Genomic DNA, 25,806 nt, shown 5'->3' on the forward strand with positions numbered 1-25,806 from the left:
TTACATGCAAAAGAATGAAGCTTGACTACTACCTCATACCATGCACAAAAATCAACTCAAAATGGATTGAAGAACTAGACATAAGACCTGAAATCGTAAAATATATAGAAGGAAATATAGGCGAAACACTACATGATATGCACATCAAAGACATCTTTACAGATACATCACCCAAAGCAGTGATAGTGAAGGCAAAGACAAAGAGCTGGGACTACATCAAATTAAAGAGCTTCTGCAGAGCAAAAGAGACAATAACCAAAACAAAGAGAAACCCCACCGACTAGGAGAAAATTTTTACACACAACACTAATGATAAAGGACTGATCACAAAAATCTACAAAGAGCTGATGAGACTCAACAAAAACAAAGAAAATAATCCAGTAAAAAAGTGGGTAGAAAAGCTAAAAAGAAACTTCTCCAAAGAGGAAATGCAAATGGCCAACAGGCATATGAAAAAATGTTCAACATCACTTGTAATCAGGGAAAATGCATATCAAAACTACAATGAGATACCATCTTACACCAGTGAGAATGGCACATATTAAAAACACTAGCAACAATAAATGTTGGCGAGGATGTGGAGAAAAAGGAACTCTCCCGCATTGCTGGTGGGAGTGCAAAATGGTCCAACCACTATGGAGAGCTGTGTGGAGATTTCTGGACCTACTAAACATAGAGCTTCCATATGATCCAGCAATTCCACTCCTAGGTATTTACCCAAAGGACACAGAAACAGTAATTCCAAAGGGCACCTGCACCCCTATGTTTATAGCAGCACTATTTACAATAGCTAAGCTATGGAAACAACCCAAGTGCCCAAAAATAGATGACTGGATCAAGACGATGTGGTACATATACCCAATGGAATATTACTCAGCAATCAAAAAAGATGAACACATGCAGTTTGCAGCAACATGGATGGAGCTAGAAGGGATCATGCTCAGCAAAATAAGTCAGAATGAAAAAGAAAAATACCGGATGGTCTCACTCATAGCAGGAATTTAGAAAACCTAAATAAGGGACCAGGAAAAAGGCTAATTAATACAAAGTAAAAATCAAAATCATCACTTCTCGGCCTTTTGGCTAAGATCAAGTGTAAAAATCAAAATCAACAAGCAACTATGGACCAGAGACACACTATGGGGGGTGGGGGGGAAGAGGTGGGTAGAGGAAGGATTAGGGTCAATATGGGGGGGGTGCAATTGTATGGGGAATATAAACAAAATGAAAATGCATACATTGTGCAAAAATGAAAAATGATGTAAGAATTATATAAAATAAAATATTAAATAATAATAATAATACATGTCTAGATTTTCCTGAAGACTATTTACCTAAAAACATGTTCTTTCTACTTTTTTTGGTGTTAAAATTGCTCAAAATTGAAAATTGTATTATTTTATGAAATCTACTATTCAATTAAAAGACCCAAGAAAGGTTATATCTAAAGACCCAATCAAAATGATAATCTGAAAATGGGAAGTATATAAAAGTAATCATATGGCCATGATTTCATAAAAGGAACAGGAAACAAGGAAATTCTAAAGCACTGAACACAAATTTTAAGAATTACTTCCTACACATAGAGACTAATAGCCCTTCAAATCCCTGTACAGTAACTGCTGAGATGGGGAGGAGATGTTATCTCATTTCTATAGCTTGAAACAATAACAGGAGATACAAGTACAATGGCTGCCTGCCCCTTTGCAAAAAGGAGCAATTAGCAGTCAGAGCACAGATCACAAAAGCTGGAGGACAAGATCTTTTTGCCCACCCTGGCTGCCCCCAAAACTATAAGCTGCTCCTGGAGTATGTACACAGTTGCCAGCATATGACTGAGGGTGGGAGTTAGGTAATTGCTACTGCGTAAGAACTGAAATTGACACAATTTACCTACCAAGTCTTCACTTGGAATTTGTAGACATTCAATAGATTCTAGAGTTCCAAATTGGGTGCAGACAGATTGCCAGTGCAATTTTTTTTGTCCCGGTGGGGACACAGATTACTGCTACTATTCTGACAACTTCCCATAATCCTCCTTCATTTTTTAAATTCACCCTCAAAATGCAGTAACAGTGATATACCCACATATTTACAACTTTGTGAAGATGGCATCATTTTAAAAAATTTTATAATTTCATAAAATGCATGTCTATTCCTAACAAATGCTCTGGGCTCTAGAATGCCTCATAGAAAGCTTTCTTTCAACTTCATTTTGAAAACTTTTAAATGGATATTGAATTCCAATTGTGCTATTTTTAGCACTTGAAAGCTTTTGCTCTATTGTCTTTTGTTGTGCAGAGTTCCAGGCAAAAAAACTCTAGCCATTCTTATTTTTGCGCCTCTGAATAAAACGTGACTTTTTTTTCCCTCTGACTACTTTTAATATTTGTTCTGCATTCCTGGTTATTTGCAATCTGCAATTTGATTATGAGCCTCAGTGTGGTTTTTGTTGTGTTTATCTTGCTTGTGGCTCACTGACCTTCTTGGCTATGTATGCTTAACATTAAGTACCACATTTGGAATATATTTAGGTATTATTTCTTCAGATACACTGAGTATTTCTGCATTCCCCACCACCATCTTTTCTTCTGGGACTTCAATTATATGTTTAACTATAGATACTTATTTGTACTACAGGTTACTAAGATGCTGTCATTTCTTTTTCAGGTTTGTCTGTGTACTTTACTTTTCAATGCTGTACTCAAATTCACAGATCCATTTCTTCAGAGAATATAATATGTTAATGGCCAGGTATCATATTTTTATCTACATGAGCTCCATTTGATTTTTATATACAATTTTCTCCGTTACATGGATATTTTCCTTTAAATCTTTGAATAAACATTTTAAAATCCAAATCAACTAATTTCATCATCTATCATTTTATAGGTCTGTTTCTGTGGGCTGATTTTTCTTCCTGGTTTCAGGTGACAATTTTGTGGTTCTTAGCAATGTCTGACTAAATGCCTGACACAGTGAGGATTACAGGTAATTTTATTTCTGAAAAAAGTTAAATTACCTTCAGATCAGGTTTTGAAGCTTGTTTTTAAGCTTTCTAGGGGGACTTTAGCATAATCGTTATGTGAGAGCTGGTTCAGCCTTCCTGTTAAGACACAGCTCCTCTGGTGTCACATGTGCTTAAATATGCACCAGATTTTCGATGAGAACGGGCTATTCTAGTTGGGTACCACTTGAATGACTCTCAGTCCTGTATGGATCCTGTAAAGTTCAGTTTATAGCTCCTTAGACTGGTTCTTCTTTGCTTTAATTCATAGCTTCATCCTGTTCATTTGTGGCTTAATGAGCAATCCATTTAAAAGCAAATTTCTAGAACACTTACTCATGCAGCTCCTTTCTCTCCCACACTCTCTCTTAAACCCTCCACCTAAGCCTTCTTAAACTCAGGTCCGCATCCCTTCAGCTCAGCACTTGTGCCATGTTTGCTTGGGTTAACTTCATTTGTTCACCTCTCCCTGACGCCACAGTCATACTTTACCTATTTTTCATAAAAAGTACCTTATGTTGGGCCTCCCTGGTGCCCCAAGGGGTTAAGCACCACACTATGAAGCAATCCAAAGCCTCTGCAGCACAAGTTCAATCCCCGGCTGGCCAGGGAAAAACCCACATGGCATGGCAGACCTCTCCTGTCTCACCCGCTGCTCCCCTCAGCAGTGTGTTTCAGTCAATCTGCCTGTTCTGTTCCCCACTCTGTCTCTTGTGGATCCTCTCACCCACCGCATCTCTGGCCTGTACCCCAGCTCTTACATGCATAAGTAAATCTTTAAAAAAAAACTGCCTTATATTCTTTTTTTAAAATATTTATTTTAGATGACTGGATCAAGAAGATGTGGTACATATATACCATGGAATATTACTCAGCATTCAAAAAAGATAAACACATGCAATTTGCAGCAACATGGATGGCACTGGAAGGGATCATGCTCAGCAAAATAAGCCAAAAAGAAAAAGAAAAATACCGGATGGTCTCACTCATAGCAGGAATCTAGAAAACTTAAATAAGGGATCAGGAAAAAGAATAACTGTAAGAAAGTGAAAATCAAAATCAACAAAAAACTATGAACCAGAGACACTTTTTGGGGGGTGGGGGCCGGGAGGGGAGGGATTGGGGTCAGAATGGGGCATGTGCAGTTGTATGGGGGAATATAAAAATAAAATTTATTATTTAAAAATAAAATAAAATAAAATAAAAAAATAAAATATTTATTTTTTAACATTTACATTTTATTTTTTAATTAAATTTTATTTTTATATTCCCCATACTTATTTTTATCTAATTATACAAGCACTAGGTACAGTCAGAAGCGCAGGAGGGTGAGAGAATTCACCAGAGCCAGAGCAGGAGCAGAACAGGCAGACTGGGGAGCAGCGGGCAGCAGGAGAGGTCTGCGCACCTTGTGGGACCCACACCCGGCAGCCAGGGATCAAACGGGTGCTGCAGAGGCTGCGGGCAGCTTCGCAACCCAGCGCTCAACCGCTGTGCCGCCAGGGAGGCCCTGCCTTATATTCTTGCTATATACACTCTGAGACAATTAAGTCTTGTCTCAGTTACCTCATTAAGGTGATAGCAGAAGTATACAGATTTTACTTTAAATCATAAAGGACAAAGTTGAAATGACAAAAGTTACAGGGTTCATGAAGACTTTATGAGAATTTTGCTTAAATTTTATGATTTCTCAGAGGCAATTTAAGGTATTGCTTTAATTTTTGATAAATTTAAGAATTATCTATCATATTTGGGGATTAGTGTTTACAGTTCTTCATACAATTTTATTTACAGGAATTTGAATGTATTTCTTGCTATCAAAAGCCAAGTATGAGAATTAACTGGACAGATAAACTAGTGCAATTGTGGAATTAGAATATTAGAGAACGCAATCTGTTTGCTAACATTTATTATTTTCTTCACAAAATCACCAATTTTTAGCTCAATATATACCTGTCGAAAGAAACTCCATTCTGAGCCTGCTCAGCAACTAGCAGCAGCTGTGTGAAAAGTAACAGAAAGCAAACAAAAATGGGGCCTTCCTGGTAGCTCAGGGGTTAAAGTCTCAGCATTCTCAAGCTACCGCCAACCACATAGCGCAGCAGACCTCTCCTGACTCGCCTGCTGCTCCCCTCAGCAGTGTATTTCAGTGGATCCGCCTGTTCTGCTCCCCACTCTGTCTCTGGTGAATCCTCCCACCCCATCCCACACCTCCGGCCTGTACCCCAGTTCTCGTATGCATAAATAAATAAATCTTTAAAAAAAAATAAGCGAACGTTTGACTTGACAGAAATTTTAAAAAGTCATTAAGAAAAAAACAACTACTTTGCAAAAGCAAAAAAGCATACTAAATTTATTGGTGTTTTGATAAAGTACCAAATGTTTATCATAGAAAGTACTAAAATTTCTAGAAATAAAGAGGGTGGGCTCATAAAAAAATACGAGAAACTATCATAGGAGAAATTAGGAAAAAGAGCGAACGGATACAGAGTCGTAGAGAAAACTGGAGGTGTGACACAAAAACTGAACGCAGCCTCCTCGCGGCAGCATCCACTTCCTGGTTCTCCCCACCGCCCGCGACACCAACGAGAAGACACCGCCTGCGCCTAGAACAGCCAACCAGGAGTGCACACCGCGTTAACCAGAAGCAGCGTGTGCGGCTGCGCCTGCCCGCCCCTGAGCCGTTGGACCTGTGGTAAAAATGCTTTCTGAAGGCAGTTCATTTTTGAAGGGTGTGTTGCTTGGAAGTATATTCTGTGCCATGATTACTATGCTACGACACAGTGGAACTGGTCCTGGAAATAGAATGCACCACCACCAGCATCATCACCTACGAGCTCTTAGTAAAGAAGGTAACTTAAGGATTTTAAAGCATGAAAGCATGGAGCTCGGTAAGAGCTTACGGGTGTACTGTATGATCCACGTAACACTCAAAGATGTGGCGCTCTGGGCTGCAGTGAAGGAAACCTGGACCAAGCACTGTGACAAAGCAGAGTTCTTCACTTCTGAAAATGCTAAAGTGTTTGAGTCAGTTAACTTGGAAACAAATGACATGTGGTTAATGATGAGAAAAGCTTACAAATACGTCTTTGATAAATATAAAGACCAATACAACTGGTTCTTCCTGGCTCGACCCACTACATTTGCTATCATTGAAAACTTAAAGTATTTTTTGTTTAAAAAGGATCCATTACAACCTTTCTACCTAGGCCACACTGTAAAATCTGGTGACCTTGAGTATGTGAGTGTGGAAGGAGGAATTGTCTTAAGTCTAGAATCAATGAAAAGACTTAAACACCTTCTCAGTGTCCCAGAAAAGTGTCCTGAACAGGAAGGGTTAATTTGGAAGCTATCTGAAGATAAGCAGTTGGCAGTATGCCTGAAATATGCTGGAGTATTTGCAGAAAATGCAGAAGATTCTCAAGGAAAAGATGTATTTAATACTCAAACTGTTGGGCTTTTTATTAAAGAGGGATTGATTAATCACACCAAAGTGGTAGAAGGCTGTTGTTCAGATATGGCTGTTACTTTTAATGGACTGAGTCCTAATGAGATGCATGTGATGATGTATGGGGTGTACCGTCTTAGGGCGTTTGGGCATATTTTCAATGATGCATTGGTTTTTTTACCTCCAAATGACTCTGACAATGACTGAGAAAGTGGAATGTGCATGTATAGGACATGTGTTGTCATTACTTTAATAACTACATACCCAATACAACATATTTTTTTTTTCTTCTTTAGTTGTATGATCAAGTTTAGTAGTGTATTTTTAAATAGAGTGGATTCTTCCCCTCAAAACACAGGAAAATTTCAAACATATTGGAGAAAATGTTTTAAAAGTAGTAATTTTGCAAATAAAGGACATATTTATGAACATTAAAAATCTGTGTGGCACGTTTTTTGCTGATGGGTCAAAAAATTTAACATGTTTTTTCAGCTTTCTAAGATATGCAAATAAAATCTCAAGTTGTAAATTTCTGATTAAAGTAAAACATAGGGCCTCCCCTGGTGGCGCAGGCAGTTGAGAGCCGCGCTGTGAAGCTGTCTGCAGCCTCTGCAGCACTGGTTAGATCCTGGCTGGGTGGCAAGGGTCCCACATGGCGCAGCAGACCTCTCCTGTCTTGCCCGCTGCTCCCCTCAGCAGTGTATTTAGTCAGTCTGTCTGTTCTGTTCCCCGCTCTGTCTCTGGTGAATCCTCTCACCCTCCCACGCATCTGGCCTTTACCCCGCTTCTTGTATTAATAAATAAATAAATCTTTAAAGTAAAACTTAGCTATGTGTTTCCTTTACTACTAATGTTGGCTTATATTCTAAGCGTCCCCAGTACCAATAAATTTGCTTTCTCAAAATAAGCAACAAAAGAAATGATCCTAATCAATGTTACAGTGAAAGCTGAAATCTATTCCTGAGAGTAAAAGTGAAATTGACTTATACATAGGTTAATACATTTCCTGGGAGCTAATTTAGTAGCATTCCTCAGCAGGCACATTTTCAGTATAACTCTTTTTATTTTTGTCTATACAAATACTGATATTGGAGTGGTGACTATGAAGAATGAAATGTCATAGAGCTATATCTTTTCCCAGTTAAACTCTCAACTATGGCTTGGATAAAAATGTATCCCAAGATTTATTTACTCCTGCTGAGGAAATGAATTCTGTGCCAGTTTCTTCTTAAGAACTTGTTTTGGGGGCCTCCCCAGTGGCGCAGTGGTTGAGCGCTGGGCTGCGAAGCTGCGCATGGCCTCTGGAGCGCCGGTTCAATCCCCGGCTGCTCCCCGGCCACCGGAGGCGGGTCCCACATGGCACGCAGACCTCTCCTGCCGCCCGCTGCTCCCCTCAGCAGTGTACTTCGGTCCTTCTGCCTGCTCTGCTCCCCACTCTGGCTCTGGTGAATTCTCTCATCCTCCCATGCTTCTGACTGTACCCAGTGCTTTTATGTATCAATCAATCAATCAATCAATCTTAAAAAAAAAAAAAAGAACTTGTTTTGGTAATCTGGCCATCTATTTGCATTCAGTTTATCCTAGCTTTTCTTATTTGTTAAAATTCTGAATGCCCCCTCCCCCCATCATTGGTTATAACCATATCCAACTGTTTGTGGTAGAGAGGCCTTAACCACATCATTGTATTAGCATATCTAGCATATCATTTGTCAAATTTCAGTAGCTACCCATAGACTTTATCCATTGGTGGATATGATAGTCCCTGTGCTTACGAATGCATGAAATACTTGGAAGTGGCTTGCCCTATAAGCTGGCCTGCATATGCTATACTAAGTCAGCTCTCTAAGCCTCATAGGGTATGAGACCATGACATTTTAGGGATCAGTATTTTCTGTACATTGTTTTCTCACAGCTTTTGCAAACCGAAAAAAGAATTCCATCATGAGGGCCTCAGGCTTCAAACTGATCATAAGAGTAGTGTTTAAACTCTTGTTTTAATTTATTGAGGCTTTGGGTTAAGGTGAAGGGTCATCCATTTTGAAAAGTATTAAAACCTCTTTATTAATCACTCATAAAAACAAAAACAAAAAACCAAAATTGAATGCACACAACCTGAAAAGATTTTGACTACGTAACTACATAGTTACATAACTGAGTAACAACCAGAGGAAGATGTAAGAAATCACAGGATATTTTTTTTTCTTCTTAAGATGAGCTATATTTGAGAACTGTTATATACTAGGAGGAGAGAAAACACTTAGATTCAGGAAAGAGAAGAGACTAAGTAATGGAATAATAAATCCCAGTAGAGTCATTTCATTCCATCTTACTCTACAAGGGAAGAAAAAGAAAACATGCAAATAGAATAAATGTATGATTAGTGAGAAATTAGTAGTTTCTAAATTTTCATCAGAATATTTCAAAACATACAATGGAAATCCTTTCTGACTCTGAATTTCTTTCTATTTTATTTAGTTATGCACATAAGAACTGGGGTGTAAGCCCAGAGGAGGATTCACCAGAGACAGAATGGGGAGTAGAACAGGCAGACTGACTGAAATACACTGCTGAGGGGAGCAGCAAGTGAGATAGTAGAGGTCTGCTGTGCCAGGTGGGTCAGCTCCCTGGTCAGCGATCGAACTCATGCTACAGTGACTGGCAATAGCTTCGTAACACTGACACCTGAACCCCTTGCACCACCAGGAAGTCCCCTGACTCTGAATTTCTATGATTTATTTGAAATACTACTACTACACTGTAATATTCGTTATACTAAATGATGCTAAAAAGGTCCAATCGGGCCTCTGTGGTGGCGCAAGGGGTTAAGATGCAACCTATGAAGCTGTCCGCAGCTTCTGCAGCACAAGTTTGATCCCCTGGCCGGCCAGGGAGAAACCCACATGGCACAGCAGACCTCTCCTGACTCACCTGCTGCTCCCCTCAGCAGTGTACTTTGATCAGTCTGCCTGTTCTGTTCCCCATTCTGTCTCTGGTGAGTCCTCTCACCCCCATACCGCTGGCCTGTGCCCCAGCTCTTGTATGCATAAATAAATGAATCTTTAAAAAAATAAATAAATAAAAAATAAAATAAAATAATAAAAAGGGCCAATCAACATTTCATAGTATAGATACTTTAGTCAAAGTCTAGGAGGCTACCTATATTTATAGGGCTTTGCTGAAATAGTCACTAAAAAGGATAAAGGATGTGCTTCTGGAAGAGAAATACTGAACCTAGAATGGAATGGGATACAAAAAGAAATCCAAAACATAAAAAGGAAACAGCAAAATGCTGTTGTCTATTAAACTCACATCTCATACTTTTTTCTTTTTCTTAGTAATCAACCAGGATATAAACCCATCTAGTCATTCCCAGAAGTTGGTAAATATGACTAACCAAACAAAAATAAGAATTACCCCAGATGTTCGGCAACTCTGGGAAGTAAGGGTAGAAATTTTTCCTACTAGATCAAGAGGATAATCAGGTTTAGAAACTTCACATTCTAGTCATTCCTCCAGCCAGCAGTTTTTAAAATGGTTTCTCAAATGGCAGCTTCGTGACTACCTGGGGGCTTGTGAAGATGCAAATTTTCAAGACCTGCCCGCCCCATAGCTATTAAATTATAAAATGATGGGAATGAATTCAGCAACTGTGCTTTAGCAAGTTACCCAGGTATTTCAGATGTTAGCTCAAAGTTTGCCCATATTTCTTTGTTCACACTTCCCACTTGAACAAATGCCCTGCTTCTGCCATTCCTAAAAAAATCTTTCCATGTAGTCCTCCAAAGTGAAGGACATGACTGACCAACTGCCACACATTATCTTAACCTCGTCATTGAATTTCCATCTTTGCCTTCACTGAGCCTAGCCGCTTCTCAGAGTCCTCATATAAAGGCTGTTCATTTTCCCAATCATCATGTAGCTCTGGGTCTAGAAAAGGAGGTCCACTAACTTCCTATAATAGCGAAAAAATATGAATGAAAAATCACACCTTTTCTGAGATTTTTCACTCTTGTGGCTTCAGTTATCAACTGACATCCAAATTTCTCTTGTGATATTGAGACTATAAGAACTCACTGCCTATCTACACTTCCATTTGGATGTTCCCAAGGAACCTCAAGCTCAACATAAAAAATCTGAACCTGTAGTATTTTTCAAGCCTGTTCTTCCAATATTTTCTGATACAATCGAATGGCACCACTCTTCATCTATCCAATTATATATATCTAAAACTTGGAAATCATCATGGAATCCCTTATTCATATGTTCAATTAATTAACAATTACTATCAATTTCATCTTCTGTAAGTTCTCTACTTCTTTCCAACACCACTGCTACTGCTATAGTACAAATTACCATCCGTTACTAGTTCATATCCAATAGGATACAGGATAGCCTATACAGCAACTCTTGTAACTGTTCTCTCTCCCTCCAGTACTGCACTCCTCCAATTCATTTTAAAAATTTCAGAGACATTTATTTTTCAAATTGTGGAACCTAATGGGATGTGAATTATGCTTCAATTTTTTAAAAATGTGATTTTATAGTTTTAATAATTTTATTGTTATAAATCCATCAAAACAAGATGTTAAATCTAGCTCTTTCACCCAGTTCTGCATCACTAACTTAATGATAGTTTTATCCCAAATATGTAACACAAAGAACATCAATGAAAAAAGAATTATTGAATTCATATTAATCTTTAAAACTTAAGAGAGCTATAGTAAGTAATTTAATCTACAAGAACACTACTGCAATAAATTTGTTTTTGTTATAAATAGTGGCACTTGAACAAATCCTCATAAGAAAATAAATAAACTAAGAGCAATGTTAAGAAAGAATTGAAACCCATGCAGAGCAAATAATTCAGACTTTGAAAAAAATGAAAACTCACCATACACACCTGCAGAAGTAGAACTGTTCATGGTAAAAGGTCCGTTAATGATGCCAGAAGAAAGAAGCTCATCAGATCCCCGCTGAAAAACAGCAAGAGCAACATTCTATTAATAAGACAACTCTTAGATAATGGTCTGTATTTATGCTAAAAATAGTGAAAACCAGTAGTACTAATTTATCTGAATATAAAGGTACTTAAGAGGGGAAGTTCTTCAGAATCACAAAATATAAAGGTTGGAAGCAAAAAACTACTGCACATTCCCAAGATTGCTAGCTATTAAAAAATGGAACTGCCATTCATAATTGGGGCATAATCCTACAACCTCCTTTGCTTAATTCCAGTCTTCTGAGATGCTACAGCTCAAATGCCAGAAACTGTATTTAGGGGTTCTATGAAGACATTGTTTTTGTTGTAGTTATCCACACATAATTTGTAAAACAAAAATGTACCATTCTTCTCAGTATGTATTTTCTTAAGTTGAACAAAAAGATGTAATTTATTTCTACACTGACCAAGTTCTTCGTAACCAGTGATTTTTCATACATTTATCTTCAAAATTATCTCTAATGTGTACTATATGTAAAGTAACTACTGTTTAAGTTATTTACTCTTTATCTTAGGTAAGAGTTTTCATCAATTCCAAAGCTAAACAAACTATCAATGGGAAAAGACAAGGGTCAGACAAGGTTAAATATTAAATAATTCTATTACAATTATTAAAACATTTACATTTAGAGGGTCTCCCTGGTGGTACAGGGGTTAAGTTTCAGCACTATGAAGCTATTAGTAGCCCAGCCAGGAGCTAACCCACGTGGTGCAGCAGACCTCTCCTGTCTTGCCCACTGCTCCCCTCAGCTGTGTATTTCAGTAGATACACCTATTCTGCTCTCTGCTCTATCTCTCATGAATGCTCTCACCCCCTCCCATACCTCTGGCCTACACCCCAGCTCTTGCATGCACAAATAAAGAAATCTTTAAAAAAAAGATTACATTGAAGGAAGGACAATAAATACCATGTATAAAGTTAAAACCAACCTATATCAAATGTTACTAATTGTTTAACTTAGTAAATTTTTAATAAAAAATTTTTGATTTACTAGATAAAATTTAATCTTCAAACTCCTGAAAACAGTAGAATACCAACAGTGCTCCAACAGATACGTAATGTTTAGCTGTAAGTACCACTTCTGTAGGAAACAACTTCAGTCATTAATGAAGAAAGGTAAACCACCAATGTGCTTGCATTATAGAACTTCAATTATTTAAGTAATTCTTGATCTAAACATTCAGATACTACGTTCTTTAGTTTTTGCACTAGAAGCTTACAGAACAGGTTTGGTTAACAGGAAAGAACCAAAAAAGTATGTAAGATGAGATAAAACTGAAAATCTCAACTTCCAAAAAGAACAATATTTAAAGCATAGATAGTCCTGAAATACAGATATTGGTAGCTAAAGATACACCACTTTGTTGACTACCTACAAAAGTGAAAATGGTGAATTTTTGCAGTTTTAACTGTAGTGAATTTCTAAATGTGCCCAACATTTTTATATTTGAGAATTTGGTAAAATATATACTACTAGTAGTTCTTCTACATATATGTGAGTTCAGTATTGATGTTTATATGAGTAAACAGTTAATTTGACCTTAGAAACCACTCAGAAATTACTTGAGCTCTCTAGACTCTAGGAATGTGTTAAAAAGTCAGGTAAATATTAATTCTAATTAGACTGAATACTGAGCTGTTAAAGGCAAAATGATAAAGACTCTAAAAAGTAACAGAAAGAGTATCGTCAGATTTTGTAAGTAGAAAAGATACCTTTAACAAGAAATTAAAAAAAAAACTATATTAAAAAAGAAAAATATCGATATATTAGGCAACACTAAAATGGAATTAACAAAAACATCATTAGAAAATTAAAAAGGCGCTTATGAAATAGGAGAAAATATTTGCAATATCTATAACCAATAAATAACCTATACCTAGAATTCAAAAAGGAAACAAACAAACTAGGATCAATTTTTAAAAAGTCAAGATAAAAGTAAATGACAAGAGCCCTGAAGAAACATCTAACAAATAACTTGGTAAATCATATTACTGTTCCCAAGTTCTCGTTCCCTCCTTTTACCCACAAGGAGGACACATCCCTATAAACATGACTTGTAATGCCTCCTGCAGGACTTGTAATGCCTCCCTTCCCTACCCACAAGGAATATAGTTGTGTGATATACTTTGGCCTATGGAATATGAACAGACATGACCTACACTAATCCAGCTAGCAGAGTAGTTTCTGCCAGCTTTTCCCTTCTTTCCCTGACTCTGTAACTGGGTGGTCCCTAGGGAAAGGGGAGGATCCAGGTTCCCTGCCCCACTCAAGGAAGGGGTAGACCTGAGCAGGGAGGAAGAGAAGCTGCAGAGGAGACTGGGAGAAGGAAGGAAGAGGAAAAAGAACAAGGAGACCTGCGGAAGGCACATGGAACAGAGAGAAATGTGAAGAAGTTGCGCTTGCTTCTCAGCCTTGGACTGGTACAGGGACTTGGGGGACAAGAAAGGAGACACCTGAAACAGCCATGGGTGAGAGACCTGTGGGAAGGTCAACTATGTCACCTTTTATCTTGAATTTGATTTTGCAACTTCCATATCCCAGACTTGCCACGCCCTCTATGCCTCTTCCTTATGGGTCCCCACCAGAAGGTGCCTTAGACTTGTAGCAAGCTTTTGGGCCAAGCCTGTATGGCTGGGCAATTTACCATTGAGGGGAAGGGTAACTTGGGGTGCTTGATTTAAAAACTATTTTATCTACTCTTTCTCTTTTCTTGTCTTTACAGCATACTAAGTGTTATCAAAGTTCCTTTCCATTAAAGGCCTTATGCACTAGAGTATGTTTTGTCTTTATGTGGCAGGTAGCAGAACCTATTTAGAGCAGGCAAGTTTGGGGGTCTTGGAGTGCCCTTCATCTAGCCCAGTAACAAAACTAAAGGGCATATCCCAAATAGTGGCTTCCCTTTCAGGCTTCCAGAAAAAGAACACATCTAGCTCTGTAACAACTACCACTATTGTGTTAAACAAGAAATAAATGTTGTTTTAAGCCATACTTAAATGACTAAGACCATTTTCAATATACATAGAATAGATATTCAACCTCATCAGTCACCAGAGAAATAAAATTAATAGCACAATGAAATACTAGCACAGTCCAAAGACTGGCAAGCCTACAAAGACTAAACCAGGAAAAAATGAAAAACTTGAATAGAACAATCACAATTAAGAAAACTGAAACAGTAATAAACACCGTCCACCAAAACAAGAAAGTCGGGCCTCCCTGGTGGCACAAGGGGTTAAGCACAACAGTACGAAGCAATCCACAGCCTCTGCAGCACGAGTTTGATCCCTAGCCAGCCAGGGAGAAACCCACATGGCAAGGCAGACCTCTCATGTCTCACCCGCTGCTCCCCTCACCAGTGTATTTCAGTATATCTGCCTGTTCTGTGCCCCACTCTGTCTCTGGTGGATCCTCTCAACCCCCACATCTCTGACTTGTTCCCCAGCTCTTGTACACATAAATAAATAAATCTTTTTAAAAAAAAAAGAAAGAGAGAGAGAAAGTCCAGGATAATATCCTTTGCTAACGAATTTTACCAAATCTCCAAAGAAAAATTTATGTACATTCTTAAACTCTCAAAAACTTGAAGAAGAGGGACTGTACCTCCCAACTTCAGAACTGACCTAACTGTACTCAAGGTTAAATGATGACTCAAGAGCAGATATAACAGAATAAGTCATTTAACAGATTGTTTTAAAAACATTATCCTTTTGGGTTTCTAACTGTAAAAGCCAGATCTAGTCTAAAAATGTGATTGGGACTCCCTGGTGGCACAGGCAATTGAGTAGAGCGCTGTGAAGTTGTTGCAGTCTCTGCAGCATGGGTTCGATCCTGGCTGGCCAAGGAGATACCACATGGCACGGCAGAACTCTCCTGTCTCGCCCACTGCTCCCCCAGCAGTGTATTTCAGTCAGTCTGCCTGTTCTATTCCCCATTCTGTCTCTGGTGAATCCTCTCACCCTCCCACACATCTGGCCTGTACCCTGGTACTTGCATGCATAAATAAATAAAACTCTTTAAAAATAAAAAATAAAAATGTGATTAATATTCAAGTAAAGAGAAGCAAGGAAAAATTAAATTTACATGACATCTTAAATGAATGAATGCAATATCTTAACTGTCACATTCAATGCATCTACATAAAATCTAAATTATTATAAGGAAATGGTAAGCACTGCACAGCATTCATAACAAAACCACTAAGTCTGATAATTCTACTGAATCTATCAATACTAATAAAAGCTTTTTTAAAAGAATGCCTAAAATAAGCCCTAAGCAAATAAAAAAATAAGCAAGCCCTTCAATATCTAGTAAAATGTTGAAATGACTGTTTTTATTGCCTTAGTACATGATAGGAAAACTTAAAAAATATTTGAGCATTGTTTCATAACTAGAAATATTTTTATCATTCATCATAGAGAATAACAAATTTATTGAAAAATTATGATATTTTTAAAAAACTGGTAACTTTCTGTCCTTACATATTTTGAGGATATGATAAACAAAGGACAAAAAGAGCAAAAGGAACTTAAGTTTGAAAATGTAATCACAAAAAATTCTGATTATCACAATGTAATGGCCAAGTTTTTCTACCCAAGAATTCATTTTCAAATAACAGAAAACAAAGACCTTTTTATATTATAAAGCTCAAATCCATGGATGATATTACTCTTCAATTCTGTAAAAGATGAGAAAAATAGTTCTGTATTATTTTAAATATTCCCTTAAAAAAAATTCTTTCCTACACATAAATTCTTTCTTCTGACAGAACATCACTATAATTACAGATTTCAGTACTAAACAAAATAATATTTCTCAAAATTATACTTAATATTTATATCCTAAGGGTATGAAAAACATTTTCCACTAGTCAAGAAAAATACAAACCTTGGTAAAACTGACACTCTCTCTTGTAAGGTCTGATTGCTATAAGAGATTATGGTTGGAAGATAAGGAGGAAAAAAGACTTATAAAAGATGAAGGAGAACATGTTTGGAGAGAAAAGATTATACTACAGGTAGAGAAATTAACCTTATACAAGAAGGCCAAATTATGATATCATTGGGGGTGGGGGCAACACTGGATCAACAGTTTCCTTAGAAACACACAGTAAATTTACTTAAGTGTGGCAGTTCTGTGGACTTGTTAGCTCTATGGCTAAGTCAATACACCAGCCAGTTTCACTGCCTCAAGTATCAATTATTGAAGCTCTCTTCTGATGAAGAATAATTAAATATACAGGGCCAACAAAGTAAAGAATACTATAATTAAACAGCACAAATAAAATATGTCATTATTAAATTTGATAGAAAGTAGTCTCATTTAGCATTAAAGTGAATTATTAATATGATAAAGGAAATCCTCACAACTGATAAACAGTTTAAAATAACATGTAAAAGTGTGAAAATAAACCATTAACTATAATTAAACTTCATATAATACCTGAAGTGCATATGATATTCAAAAATAATTTTTATTTTAGTGTATAAAGATATTTTAACCAGGGGCTTCCCCGGTGGTGCAGCAGTTGAGTGCTGGGTTGCGAAGCTGCCCGCAGCCTCTGCAGCGCCAGTTCCATCCCTGGCCGCTGGACGAGGGTCCCACATGGCGCACAGACCTCTTCTGCTGCCCGCTGCTCCCCTCAGCAGTGTATTTCGTCAGTTTGCCTGCTCTGTCTGCTCTCCGCTCTGGCTCTGGTGAATTCTCTCACCCTCCCACACTTCTGACTGTACCCAGTGCTTGCATAAATAAATCAATCTAAAAAAAAAAAATATTATGACCATAAAAGGGGGGGCTATCAAAAAATCAAATTTTCCACAATCCTAGAACTTTTTTTTTAGTAAAATAAGCTTAAATATTGAAATTATTAGCCAACTCCTTACTTAGTACCAAGGTAACAACCTCTATAAAATTTCTAGCAGATGGTCTAGTGGCCCTTTGTGAACACTTCCAGAACAGAAAGCTCATGTTATTCCTGCTCTGTTCCTTTGTTTTTCCAAAAGCAGAAATAAAAGTCATGTAAGTAGAATGTCACCATACTAAATATACTTTTTGATTATTATAATCTCATTACTGGCCTTTTATCTCACTCCATAGAGCTTACTATAATGTTTTTAATGTAATCTATATTCAGACATTTTTTCCTTAAAAACAAAAATATCAGTAACTGTAAAGATAGGGGAATAAGCTGAATGTTCAGGGAAGGTTTCAGATTCATTCTGAGGAAGTATATGGTAACTCTAAGTTTCCTTTAACATTTAACTTTTTGCTAACTTTAACCCTTTCATAGTCCTGTCACTTACATGTGGAATTTAAAGAAACAAAACAGAAGGTTCAATAAAGCAAAACAGTAACAAACCCTAGAAATCTAAGCTATAAGACTAAGAGGGAGGGAGCACAATGGACTATGGGTGTGGTTACAACATCTTAAGCGGGTGATGCTATACTGTTAAATCATATACAATGTTGTAAACCAATGTCACCTCAATAAAAAATATAAAACCCAAAAAATCCAAAGGTACAATTGATAGCTCTAGCCTTGCAAATGACTTGAAGCTCATGTTCCCACAAACAATTGTTCCATCAACATTCCTCATCTACTAAATGAGTGTGATTATACCTGAACATTTCCTAAAAAAGTTAACTCCTCTCCCCTCAAAAAGTTACCAAATCATTCATTTCTGACATTTTTCTTCACATGGTTGCCACTGATGAGATTTTAGAACAGTGAGAATGTAAAAGTAGTTAGGGATGGGGTAAATTCTTCAAATGTAGAGTAGTTACGGAATTGTTCAAAATCGCCTATGTATGACAGTTTCAATAAAATTATTTTGACTGCCTTGAATTTATTTTTTTTTTAAAGATTTATTTATTTATTTATACAAGCACTGGGTACAGTCAGAAGCATGGGAGGGTGAGAGAATTCACCAGAGCCAGAGTGGGGAACAGAACAGGCAGACTGATGAAGCACACTGCTGAGGGGAGCAGGGGGCGCGGCAGGAGAGGTGTGTCGCATCATGTGGGAACCCACGCTGCAGAGGCTGCGGGCAGCGCAGCGATCAACCGCTGCACCACCAGGGGAGGCCCCTGCCTTGATTTTATACAGGTTATCTGAGCAATACAGTAATAGCACTTTTTTTGGTAATGACTAGCAAATTATTCCTCCAAAAGTCTGGCATTTGACATACAATCAAAATGCCATTCTTGGGCCTCCCTGGTGGCGCAGCGGTTGAGCGCTGGGTTGCGAAGCTGCCTGCAGCCTCTGCAGCGCCGGTTCGATCCCCGGCTGCTCCCCAGCCACCGGAGGAGGGTCCCACAGGGTGTGCAGATCTCTCCTGCCGCCCGCTGCTCCCCTCAGCAGTGTTCTTCGGCCCTTCTGCCTGTTCTGTTCCCCGCTCTGGCTCTGGTGAATTCTCTCACCCTCCCGTGCTTCTGACTGTACCCAGTGGTTGTATAAATAAATCTTTTAAAAAAAATGCCATTCTTTTAGCATTTTGGCTTCTACTGTATAAACAATCCATACATAACGAATTTGGTATATATAATTAACAATCATCATGCTACGACAGTATGAATCTTAGGTAAGTTTTGAGTGTTTACACCAAATTCTTACTAGATTCATGTAACAAATCCAATAAATATTTACTGAACAACAAACTAAGTGTAAAGTCTTTAACAGCTGGAGAAAATTCTATTGATAGACAAAAATCCCTCCTCCTTATCTTATGGAATTTACAACCAATTAAAAAGAAATAGATAATCAAATATAAGAAAACTATGTAGTATGTTTTAAAAAAAACAGAACAAGGAGCAGTCAAGGTAAAGAGAATTGTGATTTTTTAAATAAAGTGGGGAGGGGAGGTACTTAAGAGGATTCACCAGAGACAGAAGAGGCAGAACTACTGAAATACATTTAAGAGGAGCAGTGGGTGAGACAGGAGAGGTCTGCTACACCGTATGTGGGTTAGCTCCCTGGAGAGGGAATCAAACTCAGGTCGAAGAGGTGACAGCATGACAACTCTGAGATTTAACCCCTGTGTCACCGGGGAAGCCCAAGAAAATATTTAAGAGAAAATGACATTTAAGCACAGTCTTTTTTGAAGACTTATTTTTATTTATCTATGAATACAAGAACTGGTGTACAGGCCAGAGGTGGAGGGGGTCGGTAGAGGATACACCAGAGACAGAGTGGGGAGCAGGACACGCAAATACACTGCTGAGGGGAGCAGCCAGCAAGTCAGGAGAGGTCAGCTGCGCCATGTTGGCTTACTTCCTGGCGGGGGATCAAACCCATGCTACAGTGGCTACCAAGAACCTGACAGTGCTGAGACTTAACCCCTTGTGCCACCAGGGAGGCTCTACGCAGTCTTAAGGATATAAGGAATATATTTGAGGGATGAACATGATAGGCAGAGTAAACTGAGATGGCTTGGACATTCTAGAAAACAATGAAGAAGCCATTGTGACTGAAAGAGTGAACAAGGAGAGAATAGAGCTAAAGATTAGGGTGGTGTATAAGAATGTGAGACCTTGAAGGCCATTCCAAAAAATGTTAACGCTTGAAACAAGGACAAAGAGTTCTGAAGAATGACACTGTCTGACTCTTTTTTGAAGGACCATTTGACCTCTGAGTTGTGAATAGTCTGCAGTAAGACAAGGAGTTAAGCTGAGACTCTAGTTATTATACGCTGATGACAATCTAGATGAGGGAAAAGGAGAGTAGCAGTAACTGGAGAGTAGCTGAAAATACTTAGAGGTTTGAAGATGCTTAGATTTACTAATGAATTAAGACATGGGGTAGGAGGGAAAACAGGTAAAAAAATGTCCTGGTTGTCCCAAATGGGCCTCAGTGTAAAATATTCTGTCCTATAGTCAGTTCACAGACCAAGTAAGACACAGGAATTGTGTAGGTTATATTATTTGACATAGGCCAGGTTTGTTTTTTCACCCCATATACCTTTGTCTCTTTAGTAAAGACATGTCCCCTCAATACGTTATGCCAAGCCTTTGATCCATCTATAGAACTGTATGTGAAGATATTTAATCACCCTTTATAAGAACAAAATAAAATATAACAATAGTTAGTATTTACTGACTGCTCCATGGAAGAGTATGGATGTTCCTCAAAATAATAAAAGTAAATATACCACATTAGCCAGCATTTCCAGTCCTTAGTATTTACTCCAAAAATGTAAAAACACTAATTTGAAGGGTTATATGCACTCCTATGTACACTGCAGCACTCTTACAATAGTCAAGTTATGGAAACAAGCTAACTGCCCAACAGGTGACTGACAGTGAAGGCATAGTGTGTGTGTGTGTATAAATGCACACACACACACACACACACACACACACACACTATGGAATACTACTCAGCTATGAAAGAGACATGAAATCTTGATGTTTGCAACAACATGGATGGAACTAGAGGGGTATAGTAAGTGGAAGAAGCCAAAAGGAGAAAAGACAAATACCATAACAAAACAAACCCTAATATACAACTGCAGCATTGAGGCTATTAGAAGATGTGGTGGAGAGCAAAGGAGGACAGGGTCCAATGGACTATGGGTGCAGCAACACACCTGGGTCTATTCCCTCATATCATATGCAGTGATGTAAGCCAATGTTACCTCAGGATGTCACAGAAAAACAAAACTTCCTGATTCCTTAGTATGTGCCAGATACTGTTCTATGCACTTAATCATACATATTTCATCTAATCTAAGAAGCCTATGATGTTAAGATCCCCCATAACATTATCTAACATATTCAAAGAAAAGGTGTTGCCAACTAAGTTATAATATGCTATCAACTTTACAGTACACCATATGTCAAAAATATTATCAAAAAATGTTGCCCCAGAATCAATGAAATACCAAATTCTCACAAAATGCTAAGCATTGAGTACTATTATGGTAACCAATATTGGTTGAAAATATAATCCCCATAACCCATTTGTTTAAACATACTAGTTTTAGCTTTTCCTTGCCACATTTTGTTTTGACCTTCTTTTAATTGCCTCATTTTTTTCAAGTGATAATTAATGACATATTAGAGCTAAACTTTTGAAACCATAAACCTCTATAAACTGCTTGTGAAAGAAATCTCTGTAAGACAAGAAGAAATGGTACGTGGGAAACTGAGTAGTCATTTGGAAAATATAAAGTTGACTCCATATCTCATATCTCACACTAAGATAAACTCAATTAAATCAAAGGTCATATAAGTATTAGAAGAAAACATGCATGAATTACTTTATTACTCTAATAAAGAGTGCCTATCTAAAACTCAAAATCCAGAGGTATACTAAAAAATACACATGTACATAAATTAAATCATTTGAATTTTGAAATACTCTAAAGTGATATTTTTAATTCATTCTAGACAAAAGATTTAGCTCCTAATTTATAAAAGCTTCTAAAAGATGAGAAGAAAAAGACTGAGTCATCAATAGAAGAACAGTATCCCAAAGAAAGGGGATAAAATGGTCCTTAGATATATCAAAACATACAACTAAAAGTTGAGTTAACAATTCTCACCAAGATTTGGGTTGTGCAAAAAAATACAACCCCAACAGAGATGAATCAGATATTATTTACTTGGAGATACATTTAACCTCTCACATAGCAATCTCATGTCTGAACTCTACTGCATAGGTTCACCTGCATACACATGAAATTACACAGATACGTGTTATTTATTAGGTGCTATTTATTAGAGCACAATGTTTGAAATAACATGAGTCCACCAACAGAGGGCCTAATAAATGACTTATATGCTCACAAAATATTTTGCAGCTATTAAAAAAAAACAGAATGGGGGACTTGAAGGAAAGTGTCCTATAATTGGGTAAAAAAATCAAAATGCATAACTTGCATATAATTATGCTGCATTTTGTATAAGAAGAGAAATAATTATGTATAGTTGCATAAAAATGACACAAAACTAATAAAATTGTTACCACAGGGAGAAATACATGAAGGAGAACACTACCATAAATGGATTTTCTATAACATGTAACTGAATTTATTTTTTGTTGAATTACTTCTATTATTTTAACTTCTATTTATGGATTAAACTTTTATTTTTATCAAATACATGTACTTTAGCAAATCCAACAAAGGGTGTCATATGATAAAAGCAAATCTCTCCACCCCAGACATAATCTTTAAATAGTTGTTAGTTGGGCCTCCCTGGTGCGCAAGGGGTTAAGACACAGTACTAATGAAGCTATCCACAGCCACTGCAGCAAAGGTTGGATCCCCAGCCAGGGAGCCACCCACATGGCACAGCAGACCTCTCCTGACTCACCCGCTGCTCCCCTCAGCAGTGTGTTTCACTCATTCTGCCTGTTCTGCTCCCCACTCTGTCTCTGGTGAATCCTCTCACTCCCCACTCCTCTGGCCTGTACCCCAGTTCTTGTATGTATGTATGTATGTATAAACAAATAAATAAATAAATAAATAAATAAATCTTTTAAAAAATAAGTAGTCGTTAGTTATTCTAACAGTTGTCCCCACAAGCCCACTGACCTCTAACATGAAAACAATAATTTATCTTACACTTCCTTCTTCTGCCCTCAGTTTGAAATCTGTATTGATTTTACTTCTTATATAAGTGTCTTTGAACTTTAAATACTATACATATATCTTCATTGTTCAACTATTTTGTCAATTTAACATTACCTCTCGATTATCCATTTTGAAAACTATTAGTGATACTTATCTCCTCTTTCCTCCTTCCCTCTGCTAGTTTCACTTTTTTTTGTTATAGTTGTTACATTCTGCCCTGCAACAACTGCAGTCTAAGCTTTGTCCATTCATGAAATATCCAAAGGTTGACTCCAAGTTGAAAATCAATAAACAGGTTTTATATTTTTATGACTATGCAAATATTGCTCAAGGAAACCTGATTCTGACACACTTCTCTTTTTACTCTATAGATTTATGTCACAATCTTAGGACCATGCTGTGAAAAAGACTACTGAAAGAATCGAGATCAAATGAATTCTTTACTATACTCTATAAATCTAGAACAACTGCTCTCTAAAGCACCTTTCAAACAGTTGTTAACCTGAGTTTTCTTTTCATTCTTCTTTGAGGTTGACTCAACGTTTTCTTGAATTTCTGTCATCTGAGTCCTTCCTTAGATTACATCCTTAAATAACTACCTAAGTATGCTAAACAGAGATAAATTTTCTGGGTTCATACATGTCTGAAAATTCTATCCTCATAATTGCAGTCTCAAAAGTGATCATTTGACTTAGTAAAGAATTCTGGGTTAAGGACTTTTTCCTCAGAAAATTATAAACACTGTCTCATTTTCATCTACCACATAGATGAACTACTTAAGATGCCAGTCTGACATTCATTTCTTTGATGTTTACTTGTTTTTTTCCTTCCCTGGAAACTTTCAGAATAATCTCTTCATCCATGGAATTTTAAAATTTCACAATAACACAACAGGTGATGGTATTTTGTACTCAGTGTTCAAGGTAATACATAGATTGGTATGGAACCTGAAAAGTAACATGAATTGTAAGCGCCTATCTCCAAAATCAACCATGAAGGAACTATGGAAGCTAGAATATAGATTTCAGTTAAAAAAAAATTTTGAGATTAAAAACCCCAAGAAAGTGGAAGGCTAACCTAAACTGGTATATTGGGGGGTGGAGGATGAAGTAGGTGAGTGACTACAAACTGCTACTGATGATACAGTAGTTTCATTAAGGAGATAGGGTGTATGAAATCTCTTCTGATTGTATTCTTGTCTAAAAATATTCTCAGTGATAAAAAGTCTGATCAAATTTGACACACAAAGATACATATTATAGACTTTTTGGAGAAGAAGTTTTCAAATGAATTAAAAAACAAATCCAAGAGAGAATAAAAGAGATATAAAAACATATCATAACCACTGGTGGTGCAAGGAGTTATGATACAGCACTGTGAAACTACCTGCAGCTACTACAGCACTTCAGTCAGGGAGGGGACCCACATGGCGCAGAAGACCCTCCTGACTCACCCTTTGCTCCCCTCACCAGTGCATTTCAGTAGACCCTCTTGTTCTGCTCCTCTTTCTGTCTCTGGTGAATTCTCTCACCCCCACACCTCTGGCCTGTACCTCAGTTCTTGTATGCATAAATAAATAAATCTTTTTTTAAAAAAACAAGAAAATAAGGAGCTACTCAAATCATTTTAAGAGATTAATGTGGATGCCACAAACAAATCCAGAAATTCACCACTTTGCAGCTATCATAATAGTTAACTAATTGTGGCAAGACTCATTAATGGACACTAAAACTAATAGGTAAAAATTTGAGAATTAAAATAGTATTAACATGCTTTCAAAGTATAACTCCACAAAATACTTATTAAAAGGGGAAAAAAGTAAATTTACTGTGGAGAACCTGAAAAGCACAACTCTAACCAAGTGATCAAAGTTAATCTACACGTATCAAGACAAATAAACATCTTTTGCCTTCTGATAAAATATACTGAGAAGACAGCATCTACTTCTGTTATTCCTGCCCAAATTATACAACCTAAATCTAGTTATGAAGGAGTGGATACTCAAAGTCTTTGCAGACTTACAGATTTTTAAAATATCAGTGCCTATAAGACCAGGAACCATAAAACACATGGAAGAAAATATAGGCAAAATACTCCACAACAGGCATCAGAGATGTCATTGTGGCTTCATCTCCAATAGTGAGAAAAGCAAGAGAACATAAACAATTGAGGTTACATAAAACTAAAAAGCTTCTGCACAGTAAAAGAAACTATCACTGAAACAGATTCCCTACTGAATAAAAGTATTTGCACAAATTATATTCGACAAGGAGCTAATGGGCAGAGGAGCTAAACAGGCACTTCTAAGAAGACAACGGAAGGCCAACAGGCATTTTAATAAATACTAACATGACTTATCATGAAGGAAATGAAAATCAAAAGCACAATGATAACCACCTCATACCTGTGAAAATGGTTCATATCAAAAAAAGACCAAAGCCAGCAAGTGTTGGCAAGGATGTGGAAAAAAGGAATCCTTGTACACTGTTGGTGGGAATGTGCACTGTCCAGTCTCTGTGGAAAACATTATAGAGGTTTCTCAAAATATTAATAATGGATTTTACCAGGGGCTCCCTGATGGCACAAGAGGTTAAGACGCAGCCTGTGAAGCTGTCCACAGCCTCTGCAGCATGAGTTCTATCCCCGACCGGTCAGGGAGCAACCCACATGGCTCAGCAGACCTCTCCTGTCTCTCCCACTGCTCCCCTCAGCAGTGTACTTCAGTTGATCTGCCCATTCTGTTTCCCACCCTGTCTCTGGTGAATCCTCTCATCCCCCGC

The 25,806-nt window shown here is 37.4% G+C and overlaps 2 protein-coding genes across 7 annotated transcripts in view; one reads left to right on the top strand and one right to left on the bottom strand.

The window, feature by feature from the left end:
* Nucleotides 1–25,806, bottom strand: part of PTBP3 (polypyrimidine tract binding protein 3) — a 77,730-nt gene that overhangs the window by 40,499 nt on the left and 11,425 nt on the right. For 4 of the 6 annotated variants that reach the window (XM_054689610.1, XM_037494141.2, XM_054689612.1 and 1 more), the window contains one exon: nucleotides 11,347–11,428. In XM_054689610.1, the coding sequence (XP_054545585.1) occupies nucleotides 11,347–11,428 (82 nt within the window). Of the gene's footprint in view, nucleotides 1–11,346; nucleotides 11,429–25,806 lie in introns of those variants that run through there. The other 2 variants (XM_037494140.2, XM_054689611.1) reach the window with 2 other exon arrangements.
* LOC119232205 (C1GALT1-specific chaperone 1-like) lies at nucleotides 5,619–6,900 on the top strand. Its single transcript, XM_037494143.2, has one exon. It carries the CDS (start codon nucleotides 5,709–5,711, stop codon nucleotides 6,660–6,662), a length of 954 nt encoding a protein of 317 aa, XP_037350040.1. The 5' UTR covers nucleotides 5,619–5,708; the 3' UTR covers nucleotides 6,663–6,900.

Source organism: Talpa occidentalis, unplaced genomic scaffold (assembly GCF_014898055.3).
Source record: "Talpa occidentalis isolate TD23 unplaced genomic scaffold, MPIMG_talOcc4v2.1 talOcc4.7, whole genome shotgun sequence".
Taxonomy (NCBI): domain Eukaryota; kingdom Metazoa; phylum Chordata; class Mammalia; order Eulipotyphla; family Talpidae; genus Talpa; species Talpa occidentalis.

Excerpts from the sequence above, each read along its gene's own strand:
- LOC119232205 (XM_037494143.2), top strand. The coding sequence starts at position 5,709 with ATGCTTTCTGAAGGCAGTTCATTTTTGAAGGGTGTGTTGCTTGGAAGT.